The sequence below is a fragment of the Pteropus alecto genome, unplaced genomic scaffold (genome assembly GCF_000325575.1).
Source record: "Pteropus alecto unplaced genomic scaffold, ASM32557v1 scaffold146, whole genome shotgun sequence".
In the NCBI taxonomy this organism is placed as follows: Eukaryota; Metazoa; Chordata; class Mammalia; order Chiroptera; family Pteropodidae; genus Pteropus; species Pteropus alecto.
In genome coordinates, this window is record NW_006442107.1 from 16,806,727 (window position 1) to 16,826,247 (window position 19,521).

Sequence of the window (19,521 nt, forward strand, 5' to 3'; positions counted from 1 at the left end):
AATGATCCAAATTAGATATTGTCTCTACTTTAAAGCTTCTTTCTAAAAAGTAATTCTTTGAAGTACATCGTTATCCTTTATCATACCTCATAGTCCTAATCTATTCTATTCAGTTCCACGAATATCTACTGAGGACTTCCAAGCATTTGGATGGGAGGGTGGCTAGGAGTATTGTAAAAATGAATGTGAACCTCGGCATCCTAAAAGCCAGTATCTTACTGTGCGTTCTAGAACATTTTGTGAAACATCTCATACTTAAAAGAGCATGCCTCTCTTCATTTTGTGTTTCCAATATTCAAAACGGAAACGAGGTCGGAGAAAGCTGCCCAGCTGTCGCAGAAACACACTACCATGCAGGGTCACCCAGCCCCTAAAACTGTCATGGGTCTAGATTTCTTGGTTGTCTTCTCTAGGGGAAAATTAGCAAAGCATCTGTTGCACTGAGTACAAAAAACATAAAACATCCAGAAGACTGAAAATTAAAATAAACAGAGGACTGTAGATTGTTCAAATTAGCCTATATTAAAGCCAGAGGAACAACCAGTCATTTAGCTGTTAGCTCCAGCATTAACAGCAGCACCAAGCTGATGAGTGTGGGAGAAAGCAGACCCTTGCCACTGACGGCGGCAGTGGCAGCAGTAGCGAACAACCGTCCATTAAAGGACACTCTAATGACAGCCATTCCTGATTTGGCACAGCATCACAGCTTAGTCACCAAGCCCCAGCTGCACTGCCAGTCTATGGGCACTACTAACAGCATGAGGAGAGGTTCAGGCAGTTGCCCAATAGGGACTGGCTTAGCACAGTGTGTTAGACTCTGGGCAAAACCCTGGTGACGCAATAACAAACAAGACACACTCAGTCTCTGCCTTTATGGCTCTTACATTCCAGAAAGGATTCTGGATATGTATTAGTTTCCTAGGGCTGCGTGATAAAGTACCTCAAACTAGATGGCTTACACGACAGAATATATTGGGTCACAGTTTGGAGGCTAGAAGTCTAAGATCAAGGTGTCAGCAGGGTTCTTAGAGCTGTGGTTGGTTGCTGTGAGAATCTGTTCTTCCACCTATGTGAGCATCACCCTGATCTCTGCCTTCATCTTCACATGACACATCTCCTTGTGTGCGTGTCTGTGTTCAAATTTCCCTTTTTATAAGGACATCAGTCATATTGGATTAAGAAGGGCCCCACCCTACTCCTGTGTGACCTCATTTTAATTAATTACATCTACAAGGGCTCTGCTTCCAAATAAAGTCACATGCTGAGGGACTGGGGTTAGGACTTCAGCATATGAATTTGGGGAGACACAATCCAACCTATTACAGCAGAAGGAAATTTGGTGGGAGCTGGAACAGGTAAGTGAGGATGGCAGATGCTATATGTAGCTGAGCTCATGTGAGAAAACCCCTGGATATTCTCAAATACTATTGGAGAGGCCTTGAAAGTGGTGGGAGGTCCCACAGAAGCAGTTGGAGGCAAAAGAGAAAAAAAGTACTATTTATTACTTTAAAAAAATTTTTATTTTCCAGTTTTATTGACATACAGTTGACATGTTACATTGCATACGTTAAAGGTATACAACATAATAACTTGATTGAGAAATGATTATCACAATAGAGTTAGTTAACACCTCCATCCCTCACATAATTACCTTTGTGTGTATGTAGTGAGAACATTTAAGATCTACTCTCTCAGCAACTTTCAAGTATATAACACAGTATTGTAAACTATAGTCACCATGCTGTACATTAGATCCCCAGAATTTATTTATCTTATAACTGGAATTTTGTAACCTTTGACCAACATCACCCCATTTCCTTCATCCCATACCCCTTGCAACCATCATTCTACTCTGCAAGAATTCTCAAATCCTCCTCTGTCAGCCATATTCATCTAAGCCTTCCCTTCTACCTCAGGCTCCCAAGGAAATTGCTACAAGAAATAGCAAATAAGAAAGTAACCACTGTCATAGAACTGAGTTAGTGTCCAATATCCCACTGTATCCCTGTGATGAAGCAGAGCTGAAGCATGCAACTTGGGCCTCCCGGCTAAAACCCACACCCAAATCCCGAAATAATACTGCTTGCCAACCAGATGCAAGGTACAGAAACACAACGATCCGCACCTCTAGATGTGCATGTAGAGAAAAGAGAGACATGGCAGGCCCTGAGTCCACTTAGCTAAGTGCATAGGCGCTCAGACCAGGAGGCAGGGAGGCAGGAGGCAAGGTGAAAGCAGAATACCCCGCAGTTGTCACATTGCTTCTCTTTTGTTATACATTATTTTTATACTACATGAACAATGGAATAGACTCCTCTGGGCAATTATCTTCTTTTAACTCAGTGCTATAATGTTTTGATTTTCATTACTTTCTAAAATGTTTCAAATATGATAGAATGAATTTATATGAATATATACATATTTATAAATTCGTATTGAGTTCTTTAGTCCTCTAGGTGACTATCAAATTCTATTTTCTATTTTCTATTTTGTTACAACTTCCATTGACAATGCGTCAATGATGCATAAACCTACATATTATATTTAGGAATTATTGTCTTCTTTATTTAAAATTTTCAACTGGGAATAGTATATATCTGTCCATTTATTCTTGTTCTTTTTTATTGTTCATGTTAGGATCTTATCATTTTCTTAAATGTTGTGTGTCTTGAATTCTCAGTAATTCAATATTTGCAGAAACAAAAAAAAAGGAATCTTTCGTTATTGTATATTTTAGCATTTGGCAATCACGTGTACAAATAATAAATGCTACATATTTATTTTACACATACAATTATAACTTATTATCTCTGATAATATTTGATAGATTCCTTTGAATTTTCCAATGATAGACTCGTAAAACCTACAATTCAAATGTTTATTTTTTAATTTTCTTTATTTATAATTATTTTTCCTTCTCAATTATCATCAGAATTTCTGAATGGTAACTGAGGCTTTCTTTCTGTCTAATTAGACTATTTCTAGTGCTAAATTAAACAATTTTTTTTATTTCTACAAATCAACATATGCAGTTTTTAAGATCAAATAAAATGAACATGTCATTACATACAAGAAATTCAAATGCTAAATAGAGTAGCAGTGCTTCATTTTCTAAAACGAATTAGAAAAAGATCTCTAAAGAATAACTATTTGAGATATACTTCAGGAATCATCAACTTTTGGGGGCCATTAACTACTTTCTCTTTACCTGAAGTTTTCAAAATATTACAGCCTGAGATTGGAGGGTGGGAAGGAGGGGGATTCTGAGTCAGGGCTGATTGTGTGCAACAGGAGAGTATGTGGCAGGAAATACCCTCCCATTCTCTCCCCAGTGCCTGTGTCATTTTTTGTTTGGGTTTTGTTTGTTTTTTTTCCAAATTAAAAAAAAAAAAAAGGATAATCAACGAGTCTAGTTTTATGGTCAACTGGTTAAGGAATGAAATCTGGCTTCTAGATTTGTTTGTTTGTTATTCCAACATCAGTTACTTACACAGCAGGCATAAAACAGAATGGGCACCCAATCCACAATGATTTTCCAGCAGCCGTGTTTCCTCAGCCCCCGAGGGAGGTGTGCACTTGAGCCACATTGTGCCCAGCACAGCACTTTACCTTTGGCCACAAGACATTAGCCCTTAACCTAAGCCAAGGCAATCAAAGTCCTTCCCCACAATGCTTCAAAATAGGACTGGAGGCAGACAGCGCCAGGTCCTGTCTGTGGCAAAGCTATTAGAACCTGAGTCTGGCATCACCAGTGCCATATCCCCTGCCACAGAAAAAGAGCTTGTTTAATAGAACAAAGCCAACACAAAGAGAGGTGGAAAAGGAAGAAATGAGGGTTAGAGGAAGTCCTGGTGGCATGTTTATTTCTGATTCCTGTCATTCTTGGAGCCAGCTTGAGTCCCAGCCTTCCCAAGGTCACAATTTCAAGACAATAAAGTCCCCATTTGCTTAAACAAATTTGTAACTCCTTCATTTATAGCCTAAGGAATACTGAATTACATAGCCAAAGGTCAAGTTTCAGCTCAGCTGTTTCTGGAGTTTATCTTTCTCGCTTCTCTGAAATTCTACTGAGATGTCTATGACTAACCAGCGGTAATTGTACTGTCTTTAAAGACAACGATTTCTTTCTCATTTCTCATAGACTCCACTGGGTAGCAGTGGTTAAATGCGTGGGCTCTAGAGTCAGAACGTCCTGGTAAAATCTCAGCCTGAATGTTTACTAGCTGGGAGATAAAAACCCAGTGGCGACACCTAAGAAAGTGGTCTATTTAAACAGGTTCTATTTAATGCGGACTCCTTTTTGTGGGCTGCTTGTAGGTTGGCATAGCACAGAGCGTATGAAGGTCACTAGTTAGTGGGGTCTCCCAGCATTGTCTCCAGAAAACATTCCTATTCTGTCACTTGGGGCCCTATTCTTTAATTCTTCCTTCCTTCCCTGTTCCTTCTTATATTGTCATTATAAATGATCCCGGAAGCTATAACCAAGAGAAAGGCTGACACAGAGGCAGCGGCAGCCAAAAAGAAGACACAAACTGGAGGGAAATTAAAAGTAGAAAATAGTAAATTTCTGAAGATGATTAGAGCTTCCAAGGAGAGAAGTGTATTCAGATCTTTTCTGATATTAACCACCTTTTAATGTACCTCGATATAGGCTTAGAAGCTTTCAGAGGAAACTATGAAAATTAATTCATGAAATACTGCCAAGCTGTGAAACCGAGAACTCCCTTAAGAGTCGTGTGCCTCTATGACTAAGGTTTACAGATAAGCAGATATTTGTTGTGTATTGCTGACAGTAGGGCTGCCTTATCAGTAAATGCCCTATCAGCACCATTCCATGTTCATTACATATGATAGTTTCCCAAGGCTCCATCTAAAAGAAAATGTTTTATAATCCTAGCTGATTTGGGGTGTACCAAATCACTGTCGTTAAGGTTTATGATAACTGAGTCATTTCCCAGACCTTTGACCTATAGCTAGCTATTCATTCAGAAAAGGTTAGTCTTGAGAACCTGGGTGTAATTTTTGTTTCGTTTGTTATACAATTATCAAAAAAATGATAAGAAATTAGTTTTTTATTGTGACCATTAGAGTAAGAACACAAACCCCAAAAGATTATGTAATATTTGAAAATAATTAGAAAAGAAAAAAAATTTTTGAAAGATAGCTAACTCGGCACATTATCTAAACTGTATACACTTGAGATAATTATACGAAAAATGTACGAATGAGGTTCTTCTCAAAAAAATCTCACATTTAGATATCCTAATGTAATGATTGGAAGACACAAGTAATCTTTTTAAAAATTAAGAAGAAGAATATTGTACCTTCTCTCTTTTTCCTGCTCCTGCCCATGTATGTCTTTCCTAAGCCTCTGGGAGGTCTGTGTATGCTGTGTACACATGTGTGGTTGGAAAGGGAGCAGGGAGAGAATCACAAAATATATATATATTTTTGAAACTGTGATGGCCATCAGCTCTGGGACCTGGGACAGAAGGGCTTATTGAATATAGAACCTGAAACCTGAACATTGAGTCTTAAGGAGGTCAAAAGCTATTAAAAGCAGAAATGAGGAAAGGCCTTAGGTCCAAGGCCTAGTCCTTATGATTTGCACGTCAAACAAGCTCTTTGGTAAAGCAAACTGCTCAGCTAAAGGAACTCCTTTGCAGTCTCAGTCAAATTGCAAAGCAGGTTTTAACCTCGTGTTCCCTGAGTGACAGAATGGGAATGTTTTCTAGAGACAATGCTTTGTTAGTGATTCTGCTCCCAATTTCAGTATGGGGGTTGGGGGTGGGGCGGTCACACACCACCAAGCAATTCTTCTCCACTAGCTGGGTGCCCTGCAAGTCAATTCAATGTTGATACTACCTACCTGGACGTAGCATCAGATTCCACAAGTTAAGGACTCAAGTCCTGTAAGACTGCCCTTCACTTTAGACACCAGATGTAAACCCAAGTTGTCACCTGTACATCTGACCGACTGGCTATAGATCAGAGTTTTCAAAGACCTTCCCTCCATGGGTTCAATTAATTTGCTAGAGCAGCTCACAGAACTCAGAGAAACAGTTTACTTACTAAACTACTGGTTTATTATAAAAGGATGTAACTCAGAAATAGCTGATGAAGAGGTGGATAGGGCAAGGTATGGGGAAAAGGTGTGGAATTTTTATGCTCTCTGTGGTTACACCACTTTCCCCAAATCTCCGTGTCTTCACCAATGCAGAAGCTCTCTGAACCTCAGCTTTCTGGGTTTTTACAGCGGCTTCATTATGTAGGCACGATTGATTGAATCACTGGCCAACCTCCAGCCTCCCTCACCCAGCTCCAGAAATCAGGGAATGGGACTGAACATTCCAACTCTCTACTCTTGGTTGGTATCCCTGGCAACCAGCCCTCAGCCTTAGGTGCTTTTCAAAAGTCACCTCATTAACATAACAAAAGACACTTTTATCGCTCTCTTAAGAAATCCCAATGGTTTTAAAAGCTCTAGCACGAACAAAAAGACAACATATAAATATGTTATTCTAAGTCACAATATCGCACAATTTCTTCTCTGTTTGTTCTGGGGGTAGAGGTTTTATTTGGTTTGGTTCTGCTTGATAACTTGCCACTTAAAGATTTAATGTAGGTTCTGTACAGGTGGTACTTAAAGGGTAGATCAGATGTACCATTACCCACTCCTGAGCTATGGCTGGCTCCTCACTGGGGTGGCACACCTTGCCAGCAGCACCGCGGGTTCACAGCACAAAGGAATAAGTGAAAGTTGAAGGCCAGATCGACCTAATTCTAAACACATCTAACTATTTCTCGACTGCCAAATAAGAATAATATCACTTATCACAAGGGGCTATTTTGAGAATTATATATATAAAACACCTCAAGCAGAGTTTAGAATTCAGTGCAGTAACCTCCTCCACCCCCCCAAAAAAACCCAAAATATTAGCTCTCTTCTTTAGTTTCCTATTTCTTCTGATCTAGCTGATCTGCAAGGTCCCAAAAGTTTATGCGCTATACCCCTCCATGGCCTGTTTCCACCACCTGGGTTGGTTTGAAATGCAAGTTTAAGGGGACAATGATCAATTATATGTTTCCATAACACCTTTCCCCAGACATCTGAGAGCTCAGAAGAAAATTTTCTATAATCAGTCACTCTAACGACTCCAAGCACGTTGTTTCTAACGTAAAATACATCTGAGCACTAGTTTTCATGTTATAACAGGCTTCCAGTTCCATGGCCTCAGCAGTCAGACTGGTTACCAAAGTCCAGTCAGCTGGACTTTGTTACCAGCGCAGGGGTCCTTGCCCCGCTCAGAATAGAGATCAGGAGAGTGGGCGAAACAGTTTTACAGACAGAAAAGTTTATTAAAGCAAAAGCTTGATGCACCAAGGAGGTGCACTCCAAAGAGAATGAACATGGCTCTCCGAGGCTTATGGGCACCGTAATTTTGTAAGTTCTTGGGATCAAAGGCCACGCCTTCCTCTTTCCTTTCTCCTTCCCCAAAGCATGTTGAGGTAGGTCCTACACTGCACATGCTACAAGCTGTTTGTAGCATGTCTCATTAGCATCTTAAATCTTCCCCTAAGGGAGAGTTTTTTACTATGACAATGAGGAAAAGTTAACCGCAGGACAGCTTTTAACTAATGTGCCCACAAGACCTTAGAAGCTTTCCCTGGGCCTGCTTATTTCTACGGTCCCGTTTCCTTATTGTTTCATATTGGCCTGGGGATTGATTGGCTCAAAGTTGTTTTCTCCCAGCTGCAGGTTCCAGCTACATGACTATCCTACCTGGTCACTGACCGCAACTTTAGTGGTGAAATTTGATTTTATGTTAAAATTCTAGATGCCAAAAGATAACTGTTGGTTCTTCCTGTAGTCCAAGGGTCCCCACTCACTAGGGAAACAGTTAATTATTACCTCAGGACACGTGTCTTAAATAATCACAAGGAACAGGGACATGGAAAAAGTAATCAAAGGAAAGTATCCCAGTACGAGAATCCTACCGGGATACTTTTTTGGGCAACAATTTTCTCTTCTGTTGCTCAAATGATTTCCTGCAACTTCCTTTTATTAGGATGACCACACTTCCAGGTGCACCTGGGACAGGTAAAACCTGTTGTCCATAGTCATTTTTGACAACACTCTTTTTACTCTCATAGCTGTCCCTTTTTAGATAATAAATTACATCACACTTGTAATACTACTGCCTTTTCATAGCTGCCATTTGTTGAATGCCAACTATGTACCAAACAACTTAAACTTATTATCTTATTAAACCTCATAAGAATTCCATGATGTTTCATTGCCTCATTTTATAGCCGAGGAAATTGAGGCTCAGAGATGTTAGGAAACTTTCTTACAATTACAAAACTAGTATTACTGAGGCAAGGTTCTAACTCAGTTCTATCTGATGCAAAAAGCTCATGGCCTTAACCACTACCCCACTTTTGTCCTTTATGAAAGGCAAGAAAGGAAAAATTATCTGAAATGTCACTAACTGGGTAAATCATGGTTATAATTTTTAAAAATGGAAAATAGCAAGTATTGGCAAGAATGTGGAGAAATTGTAACCCTCGTACATTGCTGATGAGAATTCGAAATGGTGCAAGAGCCATGGAAAGCAGCTTGACAATTCACCAAAAAGTTAAAAATAAAACTACTTTATGACCCAGCAATTCTACTTCTATGTATAGTCCCGAAAGAATTGAAAATAGGTGTTTAAACAAAATAGGTGTACATGGATGTTCATAGAAACATGATTCACAAAAGCTAAAAGGTGGGAATAACACAAATGTCCATCAACTTTTGAACAGATAAACAAAGTGTGGTATATTCACACAGTGGAATATTCTTCAGCTGTAAAAAAAAAAAAAATGATATACTTATGCTAAATGTGAATGAACCTTGAAAATCTCATGCTAAGCGAAAGAAGTCAGATACAAAAGGTAATATATTTTATAATTTCATTTATACAAAATGTTCAGAACAGGCAAATCCATAAAGACGGAAAGCAGAATGGTGGTTGCCCGGGGCTAGAGGGCAGAGGAAGGGGAATGACTGCTTAATGGATACAGAATTTTCTTTTGGGTGATGAAAATGTTCTGGAACTAGATAATGGTGGTGATTGTATAACATCATGAATGTATTTTAACCACTCTAAATGGTTAAAATGGTGACTTTTATAGTTTTAAATGTTTTACCACAATAAAAAAAAAATTGGAGAAAAAACAGTAATGATGGGTAAAGCTGCTGGTGACTTAGCACAAACCAGGGCAGTGGCACCAGACCATACTAATAGCCATTGTAGTCTTCACTGTTACTTTCTTAGAGTAATTGAATAAGTATTTAAATAAATAAATAACTTTAAAGCCAGTTTTACTTAAGAATGTCCTTAATGAAGCAGTAAACATTATTAACTTTCTGAACCCTTGAGTCTACATCTTTTTTATATTCTGTACAATAAAATGAAAAGTACCCATAAAGCATTTCTGCTGCATGGTGAAGTACAATGTTTGTCTCAAGGAAAAAGCACCTGTAAGGTTTTTGAGTTGTGAGATGAATTAATTACTTTTTTCATGGAACACCATCTTTACTGTAAAAAACAACTTATGGGTAAATTATGGTTATTCAGACTTAGTTATTTGGCAGATTTTTTAAAGTTGAATGAAGACTATTTTAAATACTTGTATAATGTAACATATATTACATATATAAAGTATAATATATCATATATATGTTTTAGTGTCTCTTTGTATGGTTTTTATAGCTGTTGCTCTAGATATAACATTATATATATATGATTATAAATTTGTAAACTATTACTATACAAACACACACATGATTCAGTGGAGGAGGAAAGACAATCTTTTCAACAAATAGTGCTGGAACAATTGGATATTCATTAAAAGGAAAAATTGGTAAACTGTACATTATCAAAATTAAAAACATTTACTCTTCAAAATAAGCTTTCCAAAGAATGAAAAGACAAGCTGCAGAGTGGGAAAATATGTTTCCAAATCACGTATTTGACAAAGGAACAGATCTAGAATCTATAAAGACCTCTCAAAACACAATGGTATAAAAACAAAATGATCCATTTAGAGTATGAGCAAAGACATAAAGAGAGTCCACTGAAGAAGATATACAGATGGCAAATAAGCACATAAAATGATGTTCAATATCATTAGTCATTTGAGAAGGGCAAATTAAAATCACAGTGAGATATCATTACATACATCAGAATGGCTAAAATAAAGAATAGTGACAAGTAAAAGAAGCCAGTCTGAAAAGACTGCATGCCGTATGATCCCAACTGAATGACATTCTGGAAAAGGCAAAATTATGGGAACAATAAAAAGATTACTGGTTGCCAGGGATTAGGGGAGAGGGAGAGATGAAAAGGCAGACACAGGATTTTTAGGGCAGTGAAACTATTCTGTAGGACACTGTTTTGGTGGATACATGCCCTTATACATTTGTCAAAATCCACAGAATGAGTCTACGGCCATGCCACCCTGAACACGCCGGATTCCATCTGATCTCGGAAGCTAAGCAGAGTCGGGCCTGGTTAGTACTTGGATGGGAAACCACCTAGGAAGACAAGGTGCTATAAGCATAAAAACAAACAAACAAACAAACAAACAAACAAAAAAAATTAGAATGTACAGCACTAAAAGTGAATTCTAATGTAAACAATCTATGATCTTGGATGGTAATAACTTGGCAATATAAGTTCATCAATTGTGACAAATTTATCACTCTAGTGGCAATGTTAATAGTGGGAAAGGCCGTATATATGTGGGGCAGGGGATACATAGGAAATCTTTCGAAGTTCTGCTCAATTTTAAGGAGAATCTAAAACTACTCTAAAAAATAGAGTCTATTAAAAAAACAAAACAAAACAAAAGAGTAACAACACCAAAAGAAGGCAAGGATGCAGAGAAACTGGATTATCGCCGCTGGTGGGAATACAAAATGGTACAGTCACTCTGCAAATCAGTTTGGCAGTTTCTTAAAAACCTAAACATGCAACTACCATATGCCCCAGCAATGCTATCCTGGGCACGTATCCCAGAGAAATGAAGACTTATGTCTATACAAAAACCTGTACATGAATGTTCATAGCGGCTTTACCTATGATAGTCAAAAACTGGAAATAACCCAGATGTCCTGAAACAAGTAAATGATTAAATAAGCTGTGGTTATTCATGCCATGGAATACTACTCAGCAATCAAAAAGAACAAACTATTGTACATACAACGGCCTGGATGAATCTACGGGGAATTATGCTGAGTTAAAAAAAATATCCCCAAAGTTTCTCTACTGTATATTTCTATTAATATAACATCTTTAAAATGACAAAATTATACAGAGAACAGATTAATGGCTGTCAAGAGTTAAACAGGAGGTAGGAACAAGAGGGAAATGGATGTGGCTATCTATATGAAGGCAACCTGATGGATTTTTGTGGTAATGAAAATGTTCCATACCAATGCAATATCCTGATTATGACATTGCACTATGATTTTGCAAGATATTACAGTTGAGGGAAGATAAGTAAAGGGTACACAGGATATTTCTGTATTATTTCTTAAAACTGCATGTAAATCTACAATGATCTCAAATTTTGAATTTAAAAACTTGAATGAAGTGAGTCTGTCATTACAAGGTAGGCAGTACTCATAGTCAATGATAATATTTAAGCTTTCAAGTAAAAATTAGAATTTTGGAAAATTTGTTTGTGCCACCATGAGCGTCAAGTTCCCAAGACTTAAAGATTTATTTTTATGACATCAGTGGTGACAGTAACTAATGTTATATTTTGATACTGTATAATGAAATGTACCAAAAAGTTGTAAGAGACGCAAAACTCCATAAGCCAATATTTAACAAATAATCAACGCACAATATTACAAAATCATGCTTAGCTGAAAGAGTCTTTCAAAATATAAGCTAGATCAATGAATTTCCTAGACAGAGAACAAAAGTTCATTGATGTGGTTTCAGATTCCAGTCGCAACTAACCTTCAAAAAGTTATCATTTCTAACTTTTAACAAAGTATTCAAAAAGAATATACACAATTATCTGAAAATCTATTCAGATAATTGGTTTGAACCTACAACTACAATCAACAAGAAAGGCGAGATTAGTTTTCTTCACATCCTTCATCTAAAATAATATATCACAACAGAATGAATGCAGACACATATATGAGAATTCAGCTATATTCTATTAAGCTGGACTTTAGAAATTTGCAAAAATATGTAAAACAACATCCCTCCTTTTGCTAAATTTTATTTTGTTTGGAAAATATAATTTTAATAAAAATGTTATTATTTATGCTCACATGAATGGGCTTATTATTTTTAATAATTAATAAAGATATTTTAAATTTTTTCTGGTTTGACTTTCTAATAAGGTATTGATAAATGTCACGCTCATAAGCAAAAGCTCTTTTAATAGTATAAAGTCTCCCGAGACCTAAAACTTGAGAATCACCGTTCTAGAAGTTTAAAGTTTTCTTGTTGATTGTAGTTGTTCAAACAAATTCTAAACCAAGCTCACATAACAAAGGATTTATGTAGGAAAAGAAGAGAGTGGCCAGTTTTGGAGTGATGGGCACATGTCCCCAGAGGGAAACAGATGTCCTACTGCCCCTCCCTACATCGGCATAGGACAGCACAGAAACGCTGAGGTTCCACGTGGAGGGTCAAGGCCATTGGGCGTGTCCAGCGGTTTCTGGAAAACCACTTGTGAGGCCACGACCCTTGGCCCCCAAATAAAGGATCAGTAATTTGAAAAGCTATCTCTAGGTGTTGCACTGCTGTTACAGACAAGTTATACTTCTGGAGGAGCCTGACTTGCTTCCCCTCCTTTATTTATTTTCCTTTTTTTTCTTCTTCTTTTTTTTTTGCTTCCCCTCTATTAGAAACAAAAACACAAACAACATTTCAACGATTAAACTTTCACCAAAATAATGATTTACTATACTATATCCAGTTATTTACAGAGAAGATCCATTTATAGAAGAATGAGGTGATTATAATATATTTTAGGTGAAATCCATTAATGAGGAATCCTTTTTAATTTTATTTGCCGGCCATATTGTTGAGTTAATCTTCAAAATTCATGCTGCTAAAAAGGGAAAGAACAATTGATGACTTAATTTCTAAATTTAAAAATTGTCTTTTAAATGAATCACAATAAAAAGTTCTAATTTTTAAATGAAATGCTATCAGCAGTCTCCTGCCATCCCTCCCAGTTGGCAGAAAGCCCCAGCCCCAGTCTCCAGAAAGATGCACTGGCTTGTTGGACTCATGTTATTCAGATGCTAAACAATAGGGTGAGCACATGGCTTCAGCCTTAGAAAGAAGGTCATTCTAATTTAAGATCTAAATTAGTGCTAGAGTTTCCGTCATCAGTGAATTGACTGTAGAAATGCTTGGACTAAGGAGAATGTAAGTTGATTCCTTGCTTTTGGTAATGTTTAAATGACCCAGAGGCAAAACAGTTCTGCTGTAATATTATGGTGATTTTACATGTGTCCGTGTGTGCGTCTGTGTGTATGAATGTTTCCACTTACTGGCCCTACCATGTCCCTGATTCCCTGATAGTTTCCTCCTTTTTGACTTAATATCCTTCTTTCTCCCTGTTTTATCATTTTCTTTAAATCCTTTTAGTTTTTACTTAAGTTGGCTCTTCAAAAGCACTTATATTTGCCATTTCCCAGAGGAACATCCTGGCAATCCATTCACCCAGCTAACTAACTGATTCTCTCCTCCCTGACCACTTCTCCATCTTCCCCACTCCAGCACCAGAATTCCTCAGGACTGGCCCAGGGGACCATGCCTGCAGGCACAGCTTCCATCAGGTCGACCTACTGGGTCCTGTATTGTCAGATCTGTTCCTTTTATTTTGAGGCATAAAATAAACTGGAATAGCTGTTTAGAAACAAAGAAACATGTATACTTTTTAAGTACTTTTCTAACAAGCCATCACCTTACGATTAGCTTTAAACATCTATCTTCATGTTGAAGAAATACGAAAGCAAATATGAGAATGAGACTATTTGCTTTCTATTTATTATCATGCACTGTCTTTTGATTAACTTTGCAAACAAATTTAGAATCTTAAAATCAGGTTGTCTAATTTTAAAAAATCATAACCTTAAAATACAGTATGTCTTGAATAATCATTTTTCTTAAGAAAATATACTCTTGCTTTAGCTAGTTGCAATATTTTTATTTTCAGAAATATTTTAATTACACATGTTTTTCTTTAGTTTTACTAGTAATTCTCAGAGACTATTTTTAATAAAATAGAACTGGAAAAAATTTTAAACTTCACTTTTAAATGATGTTTAGATTTTATGCCATTTTCTTTATGTTATTTTTGTGAGAACAGGAATCTGTATATGAAACTCTGTGCTATTATTGGGGTACATATTATTGGGATGTTGGGATCCATTGCTTAGTCCTGCCCTTGAAAATGAAGGCTCTCATGCAGGACATGACCTTCCACAAACTGCACTTGCTCAATTTTCTCATTCCTCTTGGGAGCAACCCCCATCCAGTGGCTATTGATGTGGTCAGAACCTCCTTGCCTCCTTTTGGGACATGCCTAAGGGGCCATCTTAGCTTCAAAGATTGCAGTAGGGTGGGTTGAGGCCTCCGCTGCAATCAATCACATCACAGTCCAACCTCGCCTCTGCCCAGACCAGCTTTCCTCATTCCAGTACAGGCGTTCCCAAGAGTAGTCCCCAATAAACCTCCTGTATGCCAATGTCCATCTCTGACTGCTTCCCAGGCTATTTTCAAGAGTCTATTGTCATTGTAAACACCTCTAAGGCAAAACTTTAAACCCTCTACTTGAAAATCTTGGCTTAGAGTTAGTTGCTGAATGTGAAGCCAGATTAGTTGAAAACTTCTTTAACGAAAAAGTCCCAAATATGTCTGTGCTCCCTTTCTACAAGCCTGAGCTCACCATGACCCAAAAACTTTTAGAACAAAAATATATCCAGGTAACCTCTCCCCTGTACCAGGAAGGTTGAAACTTATAGGCAAAATCAGTTTTGTTTTCCAAAGAGGCTTACACTCACCCAGAAAAAATGTACAACCATACACAATTTTGGATACAATTATAGGAAGATATTAAACTCCCTCCAAAAAAGCCTCCATGGATCCCAATTTAAGGACTGTTGATTTGTAGTGAAAGTAACAGGAACTCATCGTCTCAAAGCAGTTGTCCCCATCATAGGGCATGAAGAGAAAAATTTTTTTTAAGTATATTTAAAAAGTCTTAATTCTTCTTCATATGATTTCCATCAATAGATTTTGAATAACGAAATATCAGGCTCAACTTACATTTTCCGGAGCCATATTTACTGTATTTGAACTTTAACGGTATCTCTTTCGGGTACAATAGACAGCGATGAGGGTGACTATCAGCATCAGGACAAACACAGCAACAGTTGAAGAAGCAATAACGATAACGGAATCTCGAATCGAGCCTCTCTTCTCACACCTCTCTCCTGTGTACCACCAGTCTTCCCCTGATGGACACCTACACATTAAGAACATAACTCAGAGTTATGAATTGATATTTAAATCTGAAAACCTTCATCATAAAGGTGTGGGTCTACATTCAGTTTATTGACATCTGAAACATTTCACGTATTCTGGACTAGAGGGGTTGGTTAGACTAGCACCAGGAGTCCAGGCCGGGTCAAAGGAAAAGAACGATGGAATGACTCCTAATCTGGTATTTAAAACAGCAGCTCCAAGATGGGAAAGGAAGGTAGCATAAGTAATGGAAAAAATTTCTCAGTGTCCCAGTTCCTTTACCTCCCAGCTATACACTTTGGCCAAACTCTTCCCAGAACCTAAGTATATCCATCTAGAAAATGGGGACAGTTACACTTAACCATAACAGTCTATCGTGAGGACTTAAGACACGTAACTCCTGAAGTCTTTTTCAGGCAATTAAAATACAAAGTGCCGTTTTTCATAAATAATTGTATTGTTCTTGTGGCTATTGGAAATCCCAAGTGAAGAGCAAAAAATAAATATCCTATGAATGCTTTTGAGGAGAATTAACCAATTTCTCTCAGATGAAATATTAGTATTTAACCCCATGTTGTGGGAAGATAAAATTTCAAACAGAAGAGTGGGAAGAGCTCGTCCAAATGACCCCTTACCTGCATTCAGCTTTGCCATCTCGAACAGTGCAGATGCCATCATTCTCACATGTGAAGTTTGTACAAAGGTCGTTAGTGTCAGAGGTTGGGTTTGGCTGCGGCTGTGAAGTTGGGTTTGGCTGAGGTTGTGAGGTTGGGTTTGGCTGCGGTTGTGTAGAATTAAGGTGGGATATGTCTAAAGACAACAAAGGGAGAGCATGGATGGAAATCATGCTTTAGCAAGTTTTTGCAAGTTTTTGCTTTAGCAAGTATTTGATCTTTAAGTTTCAAAATGCTCAGGTTTCAGGTTCGTGAGAAATTCAGATAATCTTAAAGCATAGTCCAGCAACATTCAGAGGCAATAAAATAATAGTCAGGTTCAAATGTAGATGCAAAGGGGAGCTGGGCCAGCCTATAGGGCTACAGCTGAACCACAGCTTGCCTGGGCCTGGGCTTGCCTGAACTCTAAGGGGCCCAAGGCTTTGTTACTGTCAACCTAAAGTGAAAAGGCCTTTCAAATTGAGAGGCAACAAGCATTTATTTGAGATCAAAAGAACAGCTATTCAGGAAGCACTGATTCAGGTAGCAGCTCAAATAATGTTCTGAATAGGAGACAAAGACAAGGGGTATTTATGAGAAAAGGTAGGGGGGAAATTATATCAATAGAGGGAAGGCTTTTCTATTTTGCAGATAATATACAATAGTGATGTTTATTCTAAAGAAAGTTTTTAGTAGTCATAATATCTGTTTGCTTATCTTTGCAAACGGTTCTTTGGACACAAGGTTGCTTTAGGCCCAGTCCAAAGGTTATTTTGCCCTGTTTTAAATTCCAAAGGTTTGAAGCATAAGACGCACGAGGCAGTTCCTCTGGCGTGGCAGGTCCCACTCCATTTTAAAGGGGCTCCGTTTATTGTTTTTTCACAATCTTTAAGGAGAAAACAAGGAAACTAAAATACATATTGCAAGGCAGTTGATGGGCTTTCCCAAACTTGTGAGTCTCTTGCTTGGTGGAGCAGTTGATGGATATTTGTGCGACCTGGTGGCACATAACACCAGGTCGCCTGACAACCAGTGTTCTGTTCTTTGCAGTGTCTTCTATTCCTTCTCATCAAAACAGGGTCAAATAGAGTTAATGAATACGTGACTTTTTCTTGCTACATAAAATATTTTCTCCCTTGACAAAAGTTTTCCTGAATAATTTTTCTAAGAACTATCATTTTGTTTTACTCTAATTGACACTAAAATCAAAATTTCATGGGTTTTAATTGTACCACTTTTCATCACAAACAAAATTCTGATTTACTGAGATGCAAGTGGGTCTTTAATAGCAAATGAGTTAAAATCCTACCACATAAAACATGGGAACCACCAGTGTTCCTGGAAAATGTATTTTTGATTGCCATGGGTAAGAAACTTTAAAGACAATAGATTTTTATTATTGCCAAGATGTATGTGTGTATGTGTATGCGTGCGTATGTGTGTGTGTGTTTGTATTTGAAAGAGACAATAAAGACAATACATTTTCTGTTTGGTCTCACGTGATATGTGATATTTTTATTTCTGGAATTCTAGACTATAATTCTAAGGTATAATGGCTATACTTTAACTTATTTCTAAAGAAGTTTTCTGGCTTAAAGTTTTCCACTATTACTCCATGTACTGGTAATTAAATTCTTTATCCAGGAACCCTTACTGTTTCTATTTAAATTACTTTCATATTGTTAATGATTCATACCCCAAAAATCCTACTCAGGCCCATTTGCTCCCACATCTCTACCTAATATATATAAAAATGGAAACCAGAAGAACACAGTAAACAATCAATGGCTACAACAAATTAGCTTACATAAAACTATTTTTATTGACATACCTTCCACCGTCAGTAGGATATAAACTTCATTTCCCTTTATAAAATCTCTGCTTTTCAGCCTCTCATGGGTTATAAAGGCGCTGGTTCCATAGCCCCCGCCTCTTCTAAACTCAGTTCCATTAGGGAAAAAAGCCACTTTTCCCACTTTGGAAGGCCTGTCCCAAAAATAGGTTTCATTATCTGAAAAAGCAATTTATATTAATGGATTGCATTTAGCATCATCATAGCTTTTGGTGATAGGAAAGAACAGACAATGTGAAACACAATTAGAAGGGAGCTCAAAATAATTAAATGATGCTATTGACCTGTGATATATACCCTGGCAAGTCACTGAAGCTTATTCATTTATACTGTCCTAAAGGAAATGAGATTTCTTGGCAGGGAGTACCACATTCTGGAATATGAGTGGAGAGGTATCCAAATGTCCTAGGTGGGGTATCATACAGACAGACCAGTATACATACTCTCCTGCCCATTAGAATCACTCTTTGGTGGCCTTCTGAGTTACGGATAGTTCTAACTGAGTTAAATCAATATGTTGCTGAGAGAGCTTTTAATATTATCATAGATCAATTTATCTTGTTAACTGAAGGATCCACCTAACAGAGCAAAGTCCTTCAGGAACAGAAGACAGAGGGAAGTACTACTTCTGGAAAAAGGTGATGACCCACTCTCGACCCTGAGCCATTTATCAAAACATTTCTCCCTGAGTCATTCAGGGAGAAATGTTTTGATAAAAGTAAAGACATTCTAAGCATCAAGTCCCTACGAACCTTTTTGTGCATACTATCTTTTTCCTATCAGATTAAGGTTTTTATTTTCCCCTATATCACGTGGGTCCATTCTTTTCATATCTAGAATTCAGATTGGGCAATGATGTTCACCTTGCCATAATTCCATTTTTCCTTGTATTGAGTTGCCAGAGGGCAAAGGATTATTAAATTTAGATGTGATCATTGCTTTCTGGGTGCTACTCTTTTTTGATATTGGAACATGGAGAATAATTCCACCACTGGCAAGTCCTCTAGAACTCTTTAATAAAAAGTTAGAATCCATTCCCAACCCTTCCCAACACTAAAGAGCACCTACTCAACATCTCTCTGATCAAAGACCATCTCCCATTACAAGAGCTGACTTGTTTTGACAATCTCAGTGGCAAGATCAGGGCAGCATAGATTAGGAAAGCTCAACAGCTGAGAGCCTCTCCATACCAGGACTTTCCCCAAGCTTCCGTGCTTGATCTGTACTGATTCTCATAACATATCTGTTATTATTACTGACCTAATTTTACTGCTGAGAGCACTAGGGCTCCAAGAGATTATTTGCTCAAGGTCTATTAGCTTAGCTAATGAAAAGAAACCTTGGCTTTGACCCCGGGCATGTCAGACTCTAAAACCAACACTCCAGGCACAACCCTGAGAATTCAGAAAAAGTCATCAATTCCCAAGAATACAGTCAATATCTTTTCTATTTGTCAGCA

General features: G+C 37.7%; 1 protein-coding gene and 1 pseudogene across 1 annotated transcript in view; one reads left to right on the plus strand and one right to left on the minus strand.

Moving 5' to 3' along the window:
- The first annotated feature begins 10,491 nt into the window (after positions 1-10,491).
- Positions 10,492-10,610, plus strand: LOC112469330 (annotated as a pseudogene).
- Positions 10,611-15,392: 4,782 nt separating this feature from the next.
- Positions 15,393-19,521, minus strand: part of MEP1B (meprin A subunit beta) — a 24,966-nt gene continuing 20,837 nt past the window's right edge. The window contains exons 12-14 of the mRNA XM_015595645.1: positions 18,042-18,221; positions 16,193-16,367; positions 15,393-15,558 (exon numbers count right to left, since the gene is read on the minus strand). Of these exons, the coding sequence (XP_015451131.1) occupies positions 15,393-15,558; positions 16,193-16,367; positions 18,042-18,221 (521 nt within the window). The remainder of the gene's footprint in view (positions 15,559-16,192; positions 16,368-18,041; positions 18,222-19,521) is intronic.